The sequence below is a fragment of the Ictalurus punctatus genome, chromosome 20 (assembly GCF_001660625.3).
Source record: "Ictalurus punctatus breed USDA103 chromosome 20, Coco_2.0, whole genome shotgun sequence".
In the NCBI taxonomy this organism is placed as follows: Eukaryota; Metazoa; Chordata; class Actinopteri; order Siluriformes; family Ictaluridae; genus Ictalurus; species Ictalurus punctatus.
The window spans coordinates 8,618,016-8,639,905 of NC_030435.2; the positions used below are offsets into that span (position 1 = coordinate 8,618,016).

The 21,890-nt window shown below is 40.4% G+C and overlaps 1 protein-coding gene across 4 annotated transcripts in view; it reads left to right on the forward strand.

Moving 5' to 3' along the window:
• dip2cb (disco-interacting protein 2 homolog Cb) overlaps positions 1–21,481 on the forward strand; it is a 68,879-nt gene extending 47,398 nt beyond the window's left edge. For all 4 annotated transcript variants that reach the window (XM_017495385.3, XM_047162512.2, XM_047162513.2 and 1 more), the window contains 24 exons: positions 93–157; positions 251–344; positions 514–633; positions 787–901; positions 1,041–1,180; positions 1,352–1,488; positions 1,905–2,113; positions 2,428–2,542; positions 2,656–2,857; positions 4,593–4,690; positions 5,824–5,904; positions 6,050–6,173; positions 8,589–8,710; positions 9,513–9,624; positions 9,712–9,821; positions 12,718–12,848; positions 13,544–13,712; positions 14,144–14,314; positions 15,272–15,333; positions 15,499–15,556; positions 15,680–15,754; positions 17,397–17,571; positions 19,433–19,556; positions 19,775–21,481. In XM_017495385.3, the coding sequence (XP_017350874.2) occupies positions 93–157; positions 251–344; positions 514–633; positions 787–901; positions 1,041–1,180; positions 1,352–1,488; positions 1,905–2,113; positions 2,428–2,542; positions 2,656–2,857; positions 4,593–4,690; positions 5,824–5,904; positions 6,050–6,173; positions 8,589–8,710; positions 9,513–9,624; positions 9,712–9,821; positions 12,718–12,848; positions 13,544–13,712; positions 14,144–14,314; positions 15,272–15,333; positions 15,499–15,556; positions 15,680–15,754; positions 17,397–17,571; positions 19,433–19,556; positions 19,775–20,027 (3,062 nt within the window). In that variant the 3' untranslated portion in view covers positions 20,028–21,481. The remainder of the gene's footprint in view (positions 1–92; positions 158–250; positions 345–513; positions 634–786; positions 902–1,040; positions 1,181–1,351; positions 1,489–1,904; positions 2,114–2,427; positions 2,543–2,655; positions 2,858–4,592; positions 4,691–5,823; positions 5,905–6,049; positions 6,174–8,588; positions 8,711–9,512; positions 9,625–9,711; positions 9,822–12,717; positions 12,849–13,543; positions 13,713–14,143; positions 14,315–15,271; positions 15,334–15,498; positions 15,557–15,679; positions 15,755–17,396; positions 17,572–19,432; positions 19,557–19,774) is intronic.
• The last annotated feature ends 409 nt before the right edge of the window (positions 21,482–21,890 follow it).

Sequence of the window (21,890 nt, forward strand, 5' to 3'; positions counted from 1 at the left end):
ACCGTTTTCTTACACTCTTGTTTACTTAGGAATATATTTATATGAAAAACAAAAGTTATTTTGTGTGTGTCTGTGCGTGTGTGTGTTTTCAGCTGAGACTCTTGTGAATGTGTTGGATTTCAAGAAGGACGTTGGACTGTGGCATGGTGTTTTAACGGTGATTATTTTACTCCACAGTTATAAATCTGTCATACTGTGTATATTATTTTGTATACCTTTTGGACACTCTATCTTGCTGTCCATGTTCCAGAGTGTTCTCAACATGCTCCACACTGTGAGTGTTCCATATGCTCTCATGAAGGTGAATCCATTGTCCTGGGTCCAGAAAGTCTGTCAGTATAAAGGTACAAAACGCTTTGTTCCCCCAGAATATTATTGGTTATGTGTTATACTTTTATAACATTTCAGTCCTGATATTTTATTGTCATTGCTGTTTTCTTCCTCTTTTTATCATATTGTGTGTGTGTGTGTGTGTGTGTGTGTGTGTGTGTGTGTGTGTGTGTGTGTGTGTAGCTAAAGTGGTGTGTGTGAAGAGTAGGGATCTTCACTGGGCTCTGATAGCACACAGAGATCAGGGTGACATCAACCTGAGCTCTCTCCGTATGCTGCTAGTTGCTGATGGAGCAAATCCATGTGAGTGTGTGTGAGTGTGCATGTGTGAGGGTGGTGTGTTCATTCAGAAATATCTCATCTTGTAACATTCATACCTTTTAAATATACTGATCTGTAACATCCATCTGTCTCCTTTTTTCACTCTTCCTCTTTTTTGGGGGGTCTTGTTCTCAGGGTCGATCTCATCATGTGATGCATTCCTGAACGTGTTTCAGAGTTTGGGGTTGAGGTCAGAGGTCATCTGTCCATGTGCCAGCTCACCAGAAGCTCTTACTGTAGCTGTGAGGAGGTAAACCAGCTTTCTCCAACGCACTGCTATAGCTGTGAGAAGACGTGTGTGTTATGTTTACACTCGGGCACTGGAGGCTGTGGGGGGAAATGGGTCATCGGTTGTGATGTGTGGTATATGTTGTGTGTTTGACCTGCAGGCCGAGCGACAGCAGCTCTAAGCCTGTAGGCCGAGGTGTCCTCAGTATGATGGGACTGAGTCACGGCGCCATCCGGGTCGACACAGGAGAAAAGCTGTCCGTCCTCACACTGCAGGATGTTGGCACTCCCATGCCAGGAGGTAGGCAAAGTGTGGGCAAGAATTCACAGTTATCACAAAATCACTTAATTAACAGGAAAAATAGGTTTGGGTTAAATCTGTATTGGGGCTTTTTTATGCCCCCCCCCACAGAAATCTTGTGCAGATCTACATTTGTTCAGTTTAAACAAATCATCTTTGTCTCTGTCTCAGCCCTGATGTGTGTGGTGAAGCTGGAAGGTGTTCCCCAGTTGTGTAAAACAGATGAGATTGGAGAGATCTGTGTGTCATCCATTGCCACAGGAACATCCTATTATGGTCTTACAGGCATGAGCAAAAACACTTTTGAGGTAGGAAACTTCAGCCACTTTTCTTTACCAAAGGCAATAAATACAACCCGGAGTTTTCACCGAAGTGCTTTATAACGTTCATTAATGAAGCGATTTTCAGGCTTCAGGTTTATTTAAATAAATTATTTAATTTGACACATGTATTGTGTAACTAGAGCACACTACCAAGTATCTTAAAAATAATAAAATATATATTTTTCTTAATTTCACCATAATATCGTTTCAATAATCTTTAGAGTGATGCATTATTACAATTGTTTAGAAATTATTTTTCTTATTACTGTAAAAAGTACAATTTAGTCAAACAGCCATTTATATGTTGTTCAGTACGAATGCCATGTAACGTGCTACTTAATACTTTTAAAATGTAAAAGTGTGCTAAAATGTTTCCTTCTCTCCCTCCTTCTCTGTTGTAGGTGTGGCCTGTGTCCAGCACTGGTGTGTTAGTGAGTGAGTGTGTGTTTGTTCGCTCAGGGCTTTTGGGATTTGTAGGCCCAGGTGGAGCCATCTTTGTTGCTGGAAAGATGGACGGATTAATGCAGGTTGGCGGCCGGAGACATAACGGTGATGACATTGTTGCTACAGCGCTTGCTGTTGAACCCATGAAGTTTGTGTACAGAGGAAGGTGCGTGTGTTTTTGTTTGGTTTGATTAAAATATTAAATTCTGTAATTCTCTTTCAGAATACAGGTATATTACTGTTGAGATGTTTTTTGTTAAAGATATCAAAGTATATTGCCTCAAGTATCACATATTCCGCTGAGTCTTGAAACTTGCCTGTTAATATGATTTAAAATAAAGCAGTCACACCACTGGAACATCTTAAAACATACCATAACTTTAGAAAATTATGAAACGTTTCAACCCCAGTGTACAGATTGTATGTGCTGTAGTGTGTGTGTGTGTGTGTGTGTGTGTGTGTGGTTTTATGCATCTCTAGGATAGCAGTGTTCTCCATTACTGTGCTTCATGATGAGAGGATTGTGGTGGTGGCAGAGCAGAGACCAGATTCTACTGAAGAGGAGAGCTTTCAGTGGATGAGCAGAGTACTGCAGGTACATTTTAGCCATTCTAGAATTATTGTATGCATACACCAGTATGTTTTTCAGTCATATTATCGTAATACATGATCATATTGTTAATATAGTTTGTGTGTATGTGTGTCCAGGCTATAGATAGTATCCATCAGGTTGGTGTGTATTGCCTGGCGCTGGTTCCGTCGAATACCCTGCCCAAAACTCCTCTTGGAGGAATCCACCTCTCTGAGACAAAGCAACTGTTCCAGGACGGAGCGCTGCACCCCTGCAACGTCCTTATGTGCCCTCATTCTTGTGTCACCAATCTGCCCAAACCCAGACAGAAACAACCTGGTAAAACAATAATAATAATAATAATAATAATAATAAATAATAATTCTGTGTGTGCGCTTGAGTGTGTGTGTGTATTTGTGTGTATTTGTGTGTATTTGTGTGTATTTGTGTGTATGTGTGTGTATGTGTGTGTATGTGTGTGTGTGTGTGTGTGTGTGTGTGTGTGTGTGTGTGTATATACCAATCAGCCATAACTTTAAAACCACCGACAGGTGACGTGAATAACATTTGATTATCTTGTTACAATGGCACCTGTCAAGGGTGGGATATGTTAGGCAACAAGTGATCAATTCTCAGTCTGTTCTCAAAGTTGATGTGTTGGAAGCAGGAAAAATGCCCAAACGTAAGGATCTGAGCGACTTTGACCAAATTGTGATTGCTAGACGGTCAGAGCATCTCCAAAACGGCAAGTCTTGTGTGGTGTTCCCGGGATGCAGTGGTTAGTACCTAGCAAAAATGGTCTAAGGAAGGACAACCGGTGAACTGGCAAAGGGTCATGGGCACCCAAGGCTCATGTGGGGAGTAAAGGCTAGTCTGGCTGGTCCAATCCCACAGAAGAGCTACTGCAGCACAAATTGCTGAAAAAGTTAATGCTGGCTATGATAGCAATTGCTGCGAGGCTGTGTAGCCGCAGAACAGTCAGAGTGCCCATGCTGACCCTGTCCACTGCTGAAAGTGCCTACGATGGGCAGAACTGGACCATGGAGCAGTGGAAGAATTTGGCCTGGTCTGATGAATCACATTTTCTTTTACATCATGTGAATGGCCGAGTGCGTGCGTCACTTACCTGGGGAAGAGATGGCACCAGGATGCATTATGGGAAGAAGGCAAGCTGGAGAAGGTAGTGTGATGCTCTGAGCAATGTTCTGCCTTGGGTCCTGGCATTCATGTGGATGTTACTTTGTCACATACCACCTACCTAAACATTGCTGCAGGCCAAGTACACCACTTCATGGCAATGGTATTCCCTAATAGCAGTGGCCTGTTTCAGCAGGATAATGTGCACGGCCACACTGCAAAACATTGTTCAGGAATAGTTTGAGGAACACTGCAAGACTTCAACGTCTAGGACATGGCCTCCAAATTCCCCAGATCTCAATCCGATCAAGTGTCTGTGGGATGTGCTGGACAAACAAGTCCAATCCATGGAGGCCCCACCTCACAGCTTACAGGACTTAAAGGATCTGCTGCTAACATCTTGGTGCCAGGTACCACACCTTCAGAGGTCTTGTGGAGTTCATGCCGGGTCAAAGCTGTTTTGGTGACTCAAGGGGGACCTACACAATATTAAGCTGGTGGTTTTAATGGTATGGTGTGTGTGTGTCTGTGTGTACACAGGATGTCCCAAAATTCTCCATACATAGGGGACTATGTATGCCAGCACCACGCCAGTGGTTGTTCGTGGATGTCCGCTTCTCAGTTGGTCCGCAACACTTGATGTGATGTGCTTGCTGTGTTTCCTGTCCAACGTATGGAGACTTTTGGGACCCTGTGTGTGTGTGTGTATATGTGTGTGTATATGTGTGTGTATATGTGTGTGTATATGTGTGTGTATATGTGTGTGTGTATGTGTGTATGTGTGTATGTATGTATGTATGTATGTATGCATGTACAGCACGTACAGATGAAATGTGGGCAGATGAATGTTGGTTTCCTGAACCAGCAGCAATACCTTGTTGATGACAAAGTGGTATAGAAAAGGATTATGATGCAAACGTGTGTGTGTTTTTTGCAGAGGTTGGCCCTGCCTCTGTTATGGTGGGGAACCTGGTGGCAGGAAAGCGGATGGCGCAGGCCAGCGGGCGAGACCTCAGTCAGGAAGACAATGATCAGGTTCGTATGCATGTGCATGTCTGTGTCTAAATTTGTCTTAATGTGCTTGAATGTTTTATTAGGAGTGAATTTCTGAAAGATGTGCGAATCCCAACTGTTAGTGTTTGAGAGAAGAGTTCTTAATGGAATTAATGCTAACAATTTGTAGTTAAATTGTGTCAAGTAAAAAAATTTATGAGGGTGAATAAAGACGCACATAAGTGTTGCTAAAAAAATAGAATGTTTCATATAAATAACAGTGTCAAATATAATCACCCATTTTATTAGGAATACCTGTACTCCTGCTCACTCATGCAATTTTCCAAACAGCCAGTTATGTTGCAGCATTGCAGGTTCAGTTAATGTTCACATCAAACATCAGAATGGGGAGAAATTGTGATCTTAATGACTTGATCATGCTTGTTGGTGCCATGGTCACCCCCCGGTAGTTTAAATTCACTGATATGGTGGCAGGCCCAAAAGATTTATTAAAAGCATGAACATTTGAATAATTATTAGTGACATTAGGCTACATTTAGCTGACAGGACACGGGCTGAATGGCGATGCATGGCGGCCCATTAGGAGGTAGTGTATAACATTGCAATGCGTTAGCGTCGTTAACAAATAACTGGGTATCGCACACATTGCATGGAGCATAACGTTAACTAGTTTCATGGCAACAATGCCAGCTGCCTCAAACAAACATTATTTGTCTGGGGCGGAGCTAAACTTGTCGCCATCTTTTGTAGTTTTTCCCGTGTGCTTGTAGGCATTCTTCTTCTTTACCACCTGTGGACCAACTAAAACACTTGCGCGTATTTGCTGCCCCCTTCAGTTAGGCAAGAATTGCAATCTCGTTACTTTCATTACCAACAATACGTACGCCACTGCAGAAAAACAAGTACTGTCACGTTTTAAGAATGTTGGTACCGAAGTATCGGTTCTCGTGACATCCCTGTGTGTGTGTGTGTGTGTGTGTGTGTGTGTGTGTGTGTGTGTATGTAGGTGTGTGTGTGTATATATATATATATATATATATATATATATATATATATATATATATATATATATATATAAATGACATTTAGTCGTGTTTGGAATATAACCCTTGATATGAGGTTCATCTTTTTGTTTCCTTTTTCATGTGATCCAGTTCCTTTTTCTGCCTGAGGTGTTGCAGTGGAGAGCTCAAACTACACCTGACCACATACTTTACACGCTCATTAATTCAAGGGTAATACACACACACACCTCACCTCACACTGTAAGCACTGTGTTTTTATGTGTTTCTTTAGGTGGCACTCATATCATAGCATAAACATAAACTAAATATACACCACGGTCATTTCCCAAACCTTATTTTAAATTGTGTGTTGTAGGGGGCAGTGGGGAGTTCTCTAACATGTCTGCAGCTCCATAAAAGAGCAGAGAAGATTGCTGCACTGCTGTTTGAGAGAGGCCAACTGCGAGAGGGAGACCATGTAGCTTTAGTGTACCCACCAGGTAACTTCACATTTAACCTTTTTCATTTTTTTCAACTTTACTCGGTCATAAGAAATTGGAAGAGTATAAATTGTAAACATCATAGTGACATAAGGACAACCGTGTCTAACTGAACAACTGACTATTCAGTGTAATGTGCATATATACTGTTGGGTCCAAATGTCTGAGCACACTTCTAATTTTGCATTTGATTCTAATTCCAACAACTTGAGTGAAAAGTAGAACATTTACATGAATTTCAGAGTTTATTAGTATTTGGTATGTCCTATTTTTCTTTAATGACACTGTGCACTCGAGCTGGCATGGACTCGAGGTCTGTAAAAATTATGGTCCATTTTAGATCAGATCCATTAGTGTCATCTGAACACACACTTCAGTAGAAGAGATTAGGCATGAGAAAATCTGGCCTTCTGTTCAAAGCAGTTAACATGGTCAATGTCACAAATTTGCTTACACTGAATAGCGACCTAGAAATATTGCCCAATCTTGAATATTAAATATTCAAAATATTTGACGTTTTACTTTCTTTTTTTATATTTTTATAGATTTTCATATATATATATATACACAGTATCTCACAAAAGTGAGTACACCCCTCACGTTTTTGTAAATATTTGATTATATCTTTTAATGTGACAACACTGAAGAAATGACACTTTGCTACAATGTAAAGTAGTGAGTGTACAGCTTGTGTAACAGTGTAAATTTGCTGTCCCCTCAAAATAACTCAACACACAGCCATTAATGTCTAAACCACTGGCAACAAAAGTGAGTACACCCCTAAGTGAAAATGTCCAAATTGGGCCCAAAGTGTCCATATTTTGTGTGGCCACCATTATTTTCCAGCACTGCCTTAACCCTCTTGGGCATGGAGTTCACCAGAGCTTCACAGGTTGCCACTGGAGTCCTCTTCCACTCCTCCATCACAGAGCTGGTGGATGTTAGAGACCTTGTGCTCCACCTTCCGTTTGAGGATGCCCCACAGATGCTCAATAGGTTTTAGGTCTGGAGCCATGCTTGGCCAGTACATCACCTTCACCCTCAGCTTTTTTAGCAAGGCAGTGATCATCTTGGAGATGTGTTTGGGGTTTTTATCATGCTGGAATACTGCATACTGATCATGCTCTGCTTCAGTATGTCACAGTACATGTTGGCATTCATGGTTCCCTCAATGAACTGTAGCTCCCCAGTGCCGGCAGCACTCATGCAGCCCCAGACCATGACACTCCCACCACCATGCTGGACTGTAGGCAAGACACACTTCTCTTTGTACTCCTCACCTGGTTGCCGCCACACACGCTTGACACCATCTGAACCAAATAAGTTTATCTTGGTCTCATCAGACCACAGGACATGGTTCCAGTAATCCATGTCCTTAGTCTGCTTGTCTTCAGCAAACTGTTTGCGGGCTTTCTTGTGCATCATCTTTAGAAGAGGCTTCCTTCTGGGACGACATCCATGCAGGCCAATTTGATGCAGTGTGCGGCGTATGGTCTGAGCACTGACAGGCTGACCCCCCACCCCTTCAACCTCTGCAGCAATGCTGGCAGCACTCATACGTCTATTTCCCAAAGACAACCTCTGGATATGATGCTGCGCACATACACTCAACTTCTTTGGTCGACCATGGCGAGGCCTGTTCTGAGTGGAACCTGTCCTGTTAAACCGCTGTATGGTCTTGGCCACCGTGCTGCAGCTCAGTGTCAGGGTCTTGGCAATCTTATAGCCTAGGCCATCTTTATGTAGAGCAACAATTCTTTTTTTCAGATCCTCAGAGAGTTCTTTGCCATGAGGTGCCATGTTGAACTTCCAGTGACCAGTATGAGGGAGTGTGAGAGCGATGACACCAAATTTAACATACCTGCTCCCCATTCACTCGACCTTGTAGCACTACCAAGTCACATGGTAGGGAAAATGGCTAATTGGGCCCAATTTGGACATTTTCACTTAGGGTTGTACTCACTTCTGTTGCCAGCGGTTTAGACATTAATGGCTGTGTGTTGAGTTATTTTGAGGGGACAGCAAATTTACACTGTTATACAAGCTGTACACTCACTACTTTACAATGGAGCAAAGTTGTCATCTCTTCAGTGTTATCACATAAAAAGATATAATCAAATATTTAGAAAAATGGGGTGTACTCACTTTTGTGAGATACTGTGTATCTCTGTGTGTGTGTGTGTGTGTGTGTGTGTGTGTGTGTGTATGTATATATATATATATATATATATATATATATATATATATATATATATATATATATATATATATATAAAAAAAAATAAAAGAATACATTTCAATATGACTATAATATCTTCTGTTTGTTTTCAATTTTAAAAAATACTCCTAGATTTTCAGCATGGTTTCAGACCTTTGACCCTACTGTACAAATGTATGCATGTTTGTGTGTCACAGGTTTAGATCTGATTGCTGCCTTCTACGGTTGTTTGTATTCTGGCTGTATCCCTATCACAGTCAGGCCACCTCACCCCCAAAACATCTCTACAACTCTGCCAACTGTCAAAATGATTGTAGAGGTAAATACACAAACTCATATCCATGTCCTGGAACAAGAAATCTATATTTATTGTTTTTATAATTTTACAGAATTATAGATTCTGTAAAAGTATAGTACAGATTGTGCAGTGAGGATTACGCAACCAGCGTTAGGTCTATGTCAAAGTTCGACACCAGTGGACAGAGTTCCAGATTTCAGTGTTTCAGCAGACCATACCGAGTACTTGAAAAATACTGCGGCAGAGCAGCTCTGCATATGAGAATAATATGTTAATAATATAATGATATAATGAATGGGTGTAGTTCAGTGACTTTAAACATGAACCAGAGCAGCTTCTGAAAGATCCTCTGTTGTTCCAATCACATGCCATTATGTAAATTATTTAACTGAAGGAAGTTCATCTGATCCAAGAGTACCTACAGGGCTGGAGACATTAGTAGTCACAGACTGTCATAGATTTTTCAAGCGGCAACTTGAAGTGTCAGTGCAAAACGAAATATAACCACTTGGAATTGTCTTATCTAAAGCCATAAACTATTGGTTAATGCTTAAACATTAAAAGGCAACTTTCAGTCAGGTTAGTTCAGTCCATTTCTGTTAAATACCTCTGGTCTAGGTGGTATAATATCACCTTTTTAAAGGCTTTAGAGTTTAGATCACTAGAACAGTGAGCCTGCATTAAATGCTCAAATGCCATGAAAGCCAGCGTCATACATACAGGATATAAAAAACACACTGTTAAAATTACTGACTATAAAAATGGTGGTTTTCACATACCTGCAGACACATAACCATAATTGTGTGTGTGTGTGTGTATGTAGGTGAGTCGTTCGGGATGTATTATGACCACACAGGCAATCAGTAAACTTTTGAGGTCTAAAGAAGCATCAGCTGTGGTGGACCTCCGCTCATGGCCACCTGTCCTCGACACAGGTGAGGGTTGTGTGAGAAAATGAACTCAAGGAAATAGACTAGTGAGAACTTTTCTTGTTTATATACATTTTTGTGTGTGTGATTAAGATGACCTGCCAAAGAGACGGACTCCTCTGCTGTATAAGCCATGTGATCCAGAGTCTTTGGCCTACTTAGACTTCAGTGTGTCCACCACTGGCATGCTTGCTGGAGTAAAGGTACTCACTAATATGAAAGCATACACTCTCTCACTAAATCACAAAACATAGTAAGAAGACTGTATACAATATTCTTGCTTGTATTATTTTTAAAAGATGGCTGTGAACATAACTAGACCGGTGCTTTGACTCTGTACAGCAGCACATTGGATTTGAAATGAAATCTTGATTATAATGTCAAGGTACAGTGCATCCGGAAAATATTCACGGCGTTTCACTTTTCCCACATTTTGTTATGTTACAGCCTTATTCCAGCATGGATTCAATTCATTATTTTCCTCAAAATTCTACAAACAATACCCCATAATGACAACATGAAAGAAGTTTGTTTGAAATCTTTGCAAATTTATTAAAAATAAAAAAACAAAAAAAACACATGTACATAAGTATTCACAGCCTTTGCCATGACACTCAAAATTGAGCTCAGGTGCATCCTGTTTCCACTGATCATCCTTGAGATGTTTCTACAACTTGATTGCAGTCCACCTGTGGTAAATTCAGTTGATTGGACATGATTTGGAAAGGCACACACCGGTCTATATAAGGTCCCACAGTTAACAATGCATGTCAGAGCACAAACCAAGCCATGAAGTCCAAGGAATTGTCTGTAGACCTCCGTGACAGGATTGTATCGAGGCACAGATCTGGAGAAGGGTACAGAAACATTTCTGCAGCATTGAAGGTCCCAATGAGCACAGGGGCCTCCATCATCCGTAAATGGAAGAAGTTTGGAACCACCAGGACTCTTCCTAGAGCTGGCCGCCCGGCCAAACTGAGCGATCGGGGGAGAAGGGTCTTAGTCAGGGAGGTGACCAAAAACCCGATGGTCACTCTGACAGAGCTCCAGCATGTCTCTGTGGAGAGAGGAGAACCTTCCAGAAGAACAACCATCTCTGCAGCACTCCACCAATCAGGCCTGTATGGTAGAGTGGCCAGACGGAAGCCACTCCTCAGTAAAAGGCATATGACAGCCCGCCTGGAGTTTGCCAAAAGGCACCTGAAGGACTCTCAGACCAAAGATTGAACAAAGATTGAACTCTTTGGCCTGAATGGCAAGCGTCATGTTTGGAGGAAACCAGGAACCACTCATCACCTGGCCAATACCATCCCTACAGTGAAGCATGGTGGTGGCAGCATCATACTGTGGGGATGTTTTTCAGTGGCGGGAACTGGGAGACTAGTCAGGTTCGAGGGAAAGATGAATGCAGCAATGTACAGAGACATCCTTGATGAAAACCTGCTCCAGAGCGCTCTGGACCTCAGACTTGGGTGAAGGTTTATCTTCCAACAGGACAACGACCCTAAGCACACAGCCAAGATAACAAAGGAGTGGCTACAAGACAACTCTGTGAATGTCCTTGAGTGGCCCAGCCAGAGCCCAGACTTGAACCCGATTGAACATCTCTGGAGAGATCTGAAAATGGCTGTGCGACGCTCCCCATCCAACCTGATGGAGCTTGAGAGGTCCTGCAAAGAAGAATGGGAGAAACTGCCCAAAAATAGGTGTGCCAAACTTGTAGCATCATACTCAAAAGACTTGAGGCTGTAATTGGTGCCAAAGGTGCTTCAACAAAGGCTGTGAATACTTTGCTGTGAATACTTTGCATGTGCTTTTTTTTTTTTTTTTTTTTTTTTTTTGCAAAGATTTCAAACAAACTTCTTTCATGTTGTCATTATGGGGTATTGTTTGTAAAATTTTGAGGAAAATAATTAATTTAATCCATTTTGGAATAAGGCTGTAAGATAACAAAATGTGGAAAAAGTGAAGCGCTGTGAATACTTTCCAGATGCACTGTACAGGCAGTCTGCATTTATTGAAGGGTATGAACATCTGACTCCATATGGAATTTGGCCTTTCATGTAGGAATCACCGCTTGTTTATGCTTTTGTCCTCTCATTGCATAGTGTTATTCACTGGGTTGTTTCTGTGACTCACAGCATTAGATCATGTGCAACAAAACATGAGGAACAAAGCTGTATCAATGCTAATAAAACAAACCAAAGACAAGATAAAACTATTTAAGAACTGATGTAAATATTTAAAAATATTTTTTCAGTAGAAATCTAGAAATGTGAAAAAATCTAGAATTGACTGAATACCTGAATATTACCAGATGTACAGCACTGTGCAAAGGTTTTAGGCACCCTATTGTTTTAGTACAAACTTTGTTATAGATTTTTTATTTTATGACTTCTACATTATCAAGTCAGGACAAAAATCATTTTAGATTCCCAAACATTAGTTTTCTAGCACAAAATTAAATGTTACAGAAAAATGTTTGTCATTAAAGAAAGCAGCATATTACGTAAGAGAACACTTTTCAGACAAAAAACACAATGAAGGCTGCTGGGTTTTGCTGCAAAAATAAGAAGCAAGTACGACAGTCAAAGTCTCCAGAAGAATCGTGACTGGATCTGCAAGATGCTCATTAAAACTTGCAGCTCATTTTCTTATAAAACTGCAGTAATTGTACCGGAGACTACTATTTTAAAAAAAATTGTCACACCAAATATTGACTTTGTTTCATTTACTACTGTTTACTGCTCTTTTTTTTAATGTAGAAACATTTAATCTCATTATTTTGAAAACATCTGTGCTCTACAGCAATTCTTTGCATGTGCCTAAAACTTTGGAAAGGATTTGCAATCGATTAATAATTTTCAATCCCTGGAATGAATAGATTATGAAATCAAAGGTTATTAGATTCTGCACCTCAGTTATACACTTTAAATCAAATCCAATGTGTGTGTAAAGCCAAAATAAAAATGTGTGAGCTAATTATTTAATTTAATAACATTGTTTAAATGTAGTTAATGTAGTTTATTGTTTGATCATTTTCTGCTGGTGGTGATGACAATGTTCTCTCATCTTTGTCTCTGTCTCTTCACCCCACAGATGTCCCACAGTGCTACCAGTGCTTTATGTCGCTCTATAAAGTTGCAGTGTGAGCTATATCCATCCCGTGAAGTGGCTGTGTGTTTGGATCCCTACTGTGGACTGGGCTTTGTCATCTGGTGCCTCTGCAGGTACAGAAACCATTTATATATTAGAGAGCTAGTCCTAAAACGCATTCTACCCTCACGCAGCTAAATACTAGTATAAGAGAAGTGAAAAGATACTATTTTGTTGTCCTATGGCGAATCTGTTGTGCTTATTAGGTTACATTGTGACTTATTGGTGAAGATAACAGAGTAATAGGGGTCAGCTGAAATACTATTCAAACTGGATAAGTTTTCCAGACACGTGTCTGTTAAGAAATCTTGCTGGAGGATGTAAGTTGTAATTATGATCGATTTGCAGAAGATAAGAGAACTCTGTGTAAACTACAGAGATGGAAGTGTTTCCACAATGTATGCATAGTCACCACCCCTAAAGGGTTCAATGTGTATGACTCTTTATTATTACTGCTGTTTGTAGTTCTCTTAAATGTCACCTATATTTTATTCTTCTGCATTTGGCCCTTTTCCCCACAGGGTGTGATAGGAATCTTGACCAACATATCAGTACAGACAGATTAGATGTTACATGGGGTCATTTCTACTGGTCATTTTAAAGTAGTGAAAAAAGGTTTTTGTTTTACTGCTGGAATAAAATGCTCTGAGATACATCAGTAATAATTGCATTATTCTACCTCCTTCATATAATATGAATCCAGAATAGGGGTTATTATAATGTTCATATTACGTTTAATGAATGTAATGTGTTTAATCTGTGCATGCAGTGTATATGCAGGGCACCAGTCCATACTGATCCCTCCAGCTGAGTTGGAGGTAAACCCGGCCCTGTGGTTGCTCTCCGTCAGCCAGTTTAAAGTGAGAGACACTTTCTGTTCTTACTCAGTCATGGAGCTCTGTACCAAGACCCTCGGCACACTCACTAACTCACTCAAGGTGTGCGCACACACACACACACACACACACACACACACACACATACACAGTCAGTCATGCATACTCCCTTTCACAAAAGCAAGACTCACATGTGTATACTTCCACTGTACTTGCGCTGTATCATGGCTGACCCTGCGCTCTGACCCCAGCTTCCTGAGATGCTGGGGTATGCGAAGAAAAGAATTTCACTGTGCATATGTATATGTGATCAATAAAGATTCATTATTATTATCACTGACAGGATGACACATGCACAAATGTACACTCTTCATTATGTGAATATACCCTCTTCATTAGTCTTCATTATGAATACTGGACATTCACATATAAACACCACTTCTAATTACACTACCTACTCTTTTTCAGTCCCTTGTATCCCTTGTGTTTCCCTTGTAACTCTTTCTCTTCCTGTGTTTTTATCTGGATCTCAGGCACGAGGACTGGATCTATCCCGTGTACGCACGTGTGTGGTGGTGGCAGAGGAGAGGCCTCGCATTTCTCTGACTCAGTCCTTCTCCAAGCTTTTTAAAGATGTGGGGCTTCACCCTCGTGCTGTCAGTACTTCCTTTGGCTGCAGGGTGAATCTTGCTGTGTGTCTGCAGGTCAGTTACATCTCAAGCAGCACACACAGGTGGACTGTTTTAATTAAATCATTTATCAAAAATACAACTTCCTTACTTTAATGGATTTGTAGTTAGTAAGCAATTATATTGCATATAATAAATACATTTTACTGTATTAAGCCAAATAAATTGGTAACCTTGAGGAGTTTGTGGACACTTGACCATCACACCCATACGTGGTTCTTCCCCAAACTGTCCACAAAGTTGATAGGATGTCTATGAATGCTGTAGCATTCCAATTTCCCTTCACTGGAACTAAGAGGCCCAAACCTGTTCCAGCATGACAATGCCATGTACAAAAAGCGAGCTCCATGAAGATGTGGTTTACCAAAGTTGGAGTGGAAGAATTTTAGTGGCCTACACAGAGACCTGACCTAAACCCCAGTGAACACCTTTGGGATGAACTGGAATGCCGACTGCGTCCCAGCATTATATCCCAGCATGACAATGCCTCTGTGCACAAACCGAGGTCAGTGAAGACTTGGTTAGACAAGGTTGGAGTGGAAGAACTTGAGTGTCCTTCACTCAAGTGTCCTTCCTCATCCCCACTGAACACCTTTGGGATGAACTGAAAGCCAACTGCACGCCAGGCCTCCTCACCCAACATCAGTGACTGACCTCACTAATGCTCTTGTGGCTGATTGAGCACATATCCCCAGAGTCACACTCCAAAATCTAGTGGAAAGCCTTCCCAGAAAAGTGGAGGTTATTATAACAGTAAATGGAGACTAATTCAGGATTGGGAGGTTCAAAAAGCACATAAGGGTATGATGGTCAGGTTTCCACATACATTTGGCTATATAGTATACATCTGAATGCCCCGGTTCTGTTCATGCAGTATTTGTTAACATGTTTTCGATTCATATAATGATGTGAGCAATCATGAAAATAAATGTTTGAGACTGCTCGTGTTTTAAACTGCTTGTGTGTGTGTAGGGGACTTCAGGACCAGACCCTACTACTGTCTATGTGGACATGAGAGCACTCAGACATGACAGGTAGCACATCCATATCGACATTTCACATGCAGCCTCCTGAAGTCTTCCACATACCCACTCACACTCTTCCCAGTCTCAGCTTAATCGCCTTTTTTTATATAGACTGGGAGAATTTTCTGTAAGTGGAGTTTGTTTTTTAATCAATGCTTTGATTGTGTGATGTAGAGTACGCTTGGTGGAAAAAGGGTCTCCACATAGTTTACCTCTCATGGAGTCAGGCAAGGTGAGAGATCAAATATGCAACCTTTTTTTTGAAAGTGCTTAAAAGCCTTAAATAAATCTTAATATTCAATCAAATTAATTGCATTTTATAAATAAATACAAACTCTTTTGCTTTGATATGCAGATCTTACCAGGGGTCCGCATCATCATCGCCAATCCAGAGACGAAGGGGCCAATCGGAGACTCTCATTTAGGAGAGGTTAGTCCAGTCAAAGGCTGTCGTGGAGCAAAAACAGATTTGATGATTCTGTGATTAATAATCTGTAAATATACAATCATCTGAAAAAATAAGCACACTCCTTGGAAATTATTGCCTTTTTTCCATATTTGGACAAGCAAACATTTGATCCTCTTTGAAACAGTGCTTATTAGTAAAGTTGATGCACACAATCAAATGACACACAAAACTGGTATTTTGTTATAATTTTCACAATTTAAATGAACAAAAAAACAGATCAGTCACATGGAAAAGGTAACTACACCCCTACGTTTATCATACCTTCAAATCAGGTGTTCAAGATTGGGCACCAGTGATTAGAACCTGCTTAGGGAGTGCAGGTGGAACCCGTCTTATTTATACCCCTCTCATATCTAGTGTCTGGTGTTCCTTTCGTTATTGAGGTGTGTGGTGTCTTCATGCCAAGATCTAAAGAGTTCTATAAGGCCTTCAGAAAAAAGGTTGTGGATGCCTATGAGTCTGGCAAGAGATTTAAAAAGATCTCCAAATTATTTGAAATACATCATTCCACTGTAAGGAAAATGGCACAGATTTCAAATGACTGCCAATTTGTCTAAGACTGGCCATCCCAGCAAATTCAGGCCAAGAGCAGACCATCTGCTGCAAAAAGAAGTCTCCAAGAACCCCAACATTTCATCACAGAATCTGCTAGTAAGTCTTGCAACTGTTGGTGTCAAAGTGCATGCTTCTACAATCAGAAAAAGATTACACAAATTTGACCTGCATGGGAGGTGTTCCAGGAAAAAGCTTTTATAAGACTACAGTTTGCCAATGAGCATATAGGAAGACCAGGCATTTTGGAATAATGTGATCTGGACCAACGGTGAGTTGTTTGGCCACAGTAACAGCAGATATATTTGGCTCTGACCAAAGACAGCTTTTCAGGAGAAGCACCTCATAACAACTGTGAAGCACACTGGTGGAAATGTTATGGTTTGGAGTTGCTTTGCTGCCTCAGGGACTGGACAACAGCATCCATTGATTCAACTATGAATTCTGCATCATATCAAAGAGTGCTTGGAGATAATGTGAGGCCATCCGTCCAAAAGTTGAAGTTGAACTGAAAGTGGATCTTTCAACAGGATAATGATCCTAAGTACACTAACAAATCCACCAAGGAATGACTCAAAGAGAAGAAATGGAGGGTTATGGAATGGCCTAGTCAAAGCCTGGATTTGAATCCCATTGTAATCTTGTGGGGGATTTGAAACGGGCAGCACATGCAAGAAAACCCTCAAATATCTTGCAGCTGAAAGAATATTGTATGGAAGAGCGGTCAAAAATTCCAGCAAGCTGATGTCAGAGACTGGTGGACAATTATGCAAAACACCTACAAGAAGTTATTTCTGCTAAATGGGGCAATACTAGCTTCTGAGGCCTCTTTCAAAGAGGATCAAATTTTGGGTTGTCCAAACATGTTTTTTTTTAAAAAAGCCAACAATTTCCATGGGATGTACTTATTTTTTCACATGACTGTAGGTGTATAAGTGTGTATGATGAGCATATGGAAATTAGTGTGTGTGTGTGTGTGTGTGTGTGTGTGTGTGTGTGTGTGTGTGTGTGTGTGTGTGTGTGTGTGTGTGTGTGTGTGTGTGTGTTGCAGATATGGGTGCACAGCAGTCAGAATGCTAGTGGATATTTCTCAGTATTTGGGGAGGAGAATGTTCGCATAGATCATTTTAGTTCCAGACTCAGCTTTGGAGACACACAAACTGTCTGGGCTAGAACCGGCTACCTTGGCTTCCTCCGCCGGACAGAACTCACTGATGCCAGTGGAGGTGAGTGTATATGTGTGTGTGGGTGTCTGTAGCTGAGTGCAAAATTGTCATGTTTTTTATAGGGGAAACATTATTACAATTTCTATTATTATTATTGTTATATTTGCCATCGACTGAGAAACTGCTTATACTTCCGGTTAGTAAAAAAAACCGTTGGTGTTCCATTTGAGACGATACTACCGATCTAAAATTCATATACTAGACGGTAGAGTACACAGTGCATAGTGTACGTGCATTGGGTATAGTACATCATTTGGGACACAACTAGAGTCACCAAATCTACAAATAGATGGCACCTCCATGGCAGCAAACTATTTTGAAGCAATATCATGCCAGAAGAAAGTCTTTCTTTCGTTGAACGACAGACAGGTGCCTAGAGTTCACTAGATGCACTAGATGCTACTGAAACTTGGACTGGAACTTGTTCTGTGGTCAGAAAGACAAAAATAGATCTTTTTGGCAGTAAAAAAATAATGGTTTTACATAAAAGAACCTTTTAGAGAACTAATCCACATTAAGTGTTATGGAGGCTGTTTTTCCTTCAGAGTCCCTCTTCGGAGGGTCTTGTTCGGGTGCTTGGCATTATGGACTCCTCTGAGAATCCAAGTGAAAATATGTTGAAGCCATCTGAAATCTTATTATTTTATTTCATTATTGTAATATTATTACATTTATGAATATACATTAGAGTAAGTTCATAGAATTCATACATTTGCTTACCTGATCACTTATGTGTTTATCCATAGAACTACTTACTTGTTATCTGTACTTGATTGCTCACCGAACCTAAATTACACTTCTAGGCAGGCTGGGTCCTTTATACAGGAAGTAATATCTACCTTAGACTGCTAGTCAGTAGGAGCAAAGCGTTTTCAAGTGCTTTGTTAGTCAAATGTCATTTTTGTTTTGTCGCACTGTGCCTTTTGTTTAAAGGCTTTTTTTTTTTTTTTTTTTACTACTTCTATTTGCTTGTGTTCATGTTGGATAAACCCTTTGAATTGCCTCAGTAAACATAGCGTAAAAGCACACTGGACTGGAATCCAGCTGGTAAAACATGTCTGCCTCTGCCAAGAAACGACAGCTGAGTCATGGTTGGATATTCCAGCAGGGCAAGTCCACACAAAAAATGGTGAACCACAGAATCAAGCTTTTGACGTGACCATTCCAGTCCCCTGACCTTGAGCTGATGAGGAGAGGCCACAAGAGAGGAATCTGGAGAGATTCTGTACATTTTCTTATAAATTTGCTACAATTAATGGTTAGATACAAACCACAGATTTTTTCATAGCCTTTTTTAAAGCCATCTGTATTTGGCTTTAAAAGTGTATTATCTCTCTTTTGGCCTGTGAGCAAGTGTTGCTTTCTGCATCAAAATATTGCTAGATGCAGCTTTTCTTTTTCATTTTTTAATACTGACTGACTTCATGTGGACCTAGGACATAATGAAGACCCAAATAATGATTTCAGTATTCAATTTATGGCATGTTCTCCCTGTGCTTCTGGGTTTCCTCTGAGTACTCCGGTTCCCTCCCCCAGTCCAGAGACGTGCATTATAGGATGATTTGGCATCTCTAAATTGTCTGTAGTGTGTGAATGGGTGTGAGAGTGTGTTTGTGAGATTGTGCTCTGCGATGGGCTGGACCCCGTCCAGAGTGTCCCCCGCCTTGTGCCCTGAGTCTCCTGGGATAGGCTCCAGGCTCCCTGCGACCCCGTGTAGGACAAGCGGTACAGAAAATGGATGGAAATTCTGGCACATCAAAAGTTAACTGAGTATTTGAATACCTGTGCACACCCCTAATAACTGTATTTATGCACATTTGTATGATAGTGTGTGTGAGTAAATATAACTCTTTTCTTGTAGAGAGACACGATGCTCTGTATGTAGTGGGAGCATTGGACGAGGCGATGGAGCTGAGAGGGATGCAGTACCACCCCATTGACATTGAGACTTCCATCATTCGAACCCACAAGAGCATTACAGAATGGTGAATACATGCATGCATACACACACTATTATTCACACTTTTGCATTCACACACACAAATGTACTAATACACTAATATACACTATACACTAATACAGAAGCAGGTGTATAAAAGGTTTAAACATAAAAATATAGTTCAGAAACTGAATAGTTTTGATCTCTCTCGCTGTGTGTGCGTGTGCATGCGTTGATCTTGATCTCTCTGATTGTGTGTGTCAGTGCTGTGTTCACCTGGACTAAGCTCTTGGTTGTGGTGGTCGAGCTGGACGGGTCAGAGCAGGAGGCCCTGGACCTGGTTCCCATGGTAACCAATGTAGTTCTGGAGGAGCATTACCTAATCGTGGGTGTGGTGGTTGTCGTGGATACCGGCGTTATTCCCATCAACTCGCGTGGAGAGAAGCAGCGCATGCACCTGAGAGACGGCTTTCTTGCTGACCAGCTCGACCCCATATATGTTGCCTACAACATGTAGAAAAGACAAACTCAAACACTTCGCTTAAAAATGTAGAAAGACACACACACACACAGCTGGGTGCATAGACATGGCCTAGAAAATGCAGAAAAATGCATGTTTAACCCTAAATATGGAAACCCACTGACAGAAACATGCACTTTCTCTAACACACTTCACATATTTGCATTCAAACTCATATAAATGGCTGAAAATATATAGAAACACAAGCATAAACAATTATGTTTGGAAGCTGAAAGCACTAACTAATATCATGCAGATAATTAAACAGTGTCATCTCTAAAATAAAGAACTGTAGTCACACACACAAACACAGGTAATGAGTAGATATGAGATCACAGGTTTGTTACCCATCATCAGTCTGTAGTCAAACAGGTTGCACTTTGCCTCCCCATGAACACAGAAGAATATGCTTTTTTCTCTCTTACTGCATGCAACAGTAATACAGAGTTTTCACTGTCTACATTGAAGGACACACTGGAAAGAATATGTTGCATGCAAACAATTTACCACATGAAGTCAGTCCAAAAGTGTATCTTTACAACTGATGATTATCAGCCAAAACATGTATTCTGATTAGCCGACAAAACCAATTCTCACTTTTTAGAGGTTACAGAGCCCGTGATCAGGAAGTGTGCTGATGCAGTAGACAGGTTTACAATGTTACATGCATAAACAAATGTCATACATAATCAAGCACTCACCCATATATGGGCCACGGCACCTGTGTATATAAGGGACTTGGAGACGTATCTTAAAATTTCTTTGGTGTTTGTGTTTTGTTAACGTGCAATTCATTGTTTTGCTAGTGTTGCGTAATTTTGTTTAACCTGCAATATTTTCAAGTCAGGGAATTTTATAAGATATTTACTGTCAAGTCTGACATATTGCTCATATTATCTGAAGGCTTTCTTTCTTTTTTTAATATTTGGTGTTGCAGAAGTAGCCGTTTTATACAAAGACATATCAAACAAAACATTTTAAATAACCTATTTTCCTTAATATGTTTGAAATGTGATTTCTGCACAGGTTGTTCATCCCTTTATTTTATGCAACCGCATAAGTTATTTTTCATTTTATCTTTTTTATTTTTGTCTAATATATTTTCATGTTTTGGCATCTTGTGTGAATAATATCTAACACGCAGATACATACATGTATATATTATGTATAGCTTGTGTTTATGAAGATGACATTAAAGCACTGCTTCCTCTCTGTTGTTGTATGTAGCTAGGGTGGAAAAAGAGAGAAACTCCACAAAAAATAATGACCGAGGGAAGGAATAACAGTCAGAGAGGTGGAGGTCACTGTGTGTGTAAATCCTGGTTAATTTTTATTTTTCCTTGTCTTACATTTCCTGCAGGACTATGAGCTGTGGGTTCTGTCACTATGGTAACAGCGAAAAAAGATGTCTTTTAAAATGTCAATAAAATATTTTCTATTATTCAGTAAAAGCATGAAAACTGGTCTCTTTCTCTCGTGGCCCCTCTGTTTAAATTCATTGAAATCTCATTCATTAACAGAAGTTTCATTCCATTGTTGTTTTGTTGTTGTTTTTTTCGGTTAAGATTTGATTAAAGTGGGTAAGTAGTAGCGTAAACAAAGTGTTCTACAGTCATTATAGCATTTACATAGCAAAGTTTGAAAGTAACTTCTTGCTGTTTGAACAGCTGAGCCACTGTTCACCCACCTAACAACACTGTTCACCCTTGTGGGTCTAATCTAACCTAGTAAAAAAAAATTGGTCCAGAATGATTCCAAGATTATAAACTGGAAGACAAGGAGGATGGATTGTAAATGTGTCATAGGCACAGTATTATTGAGGGCTGGTTTAGCGTCAGCGTCAGCATCAAGAAGTAGAGG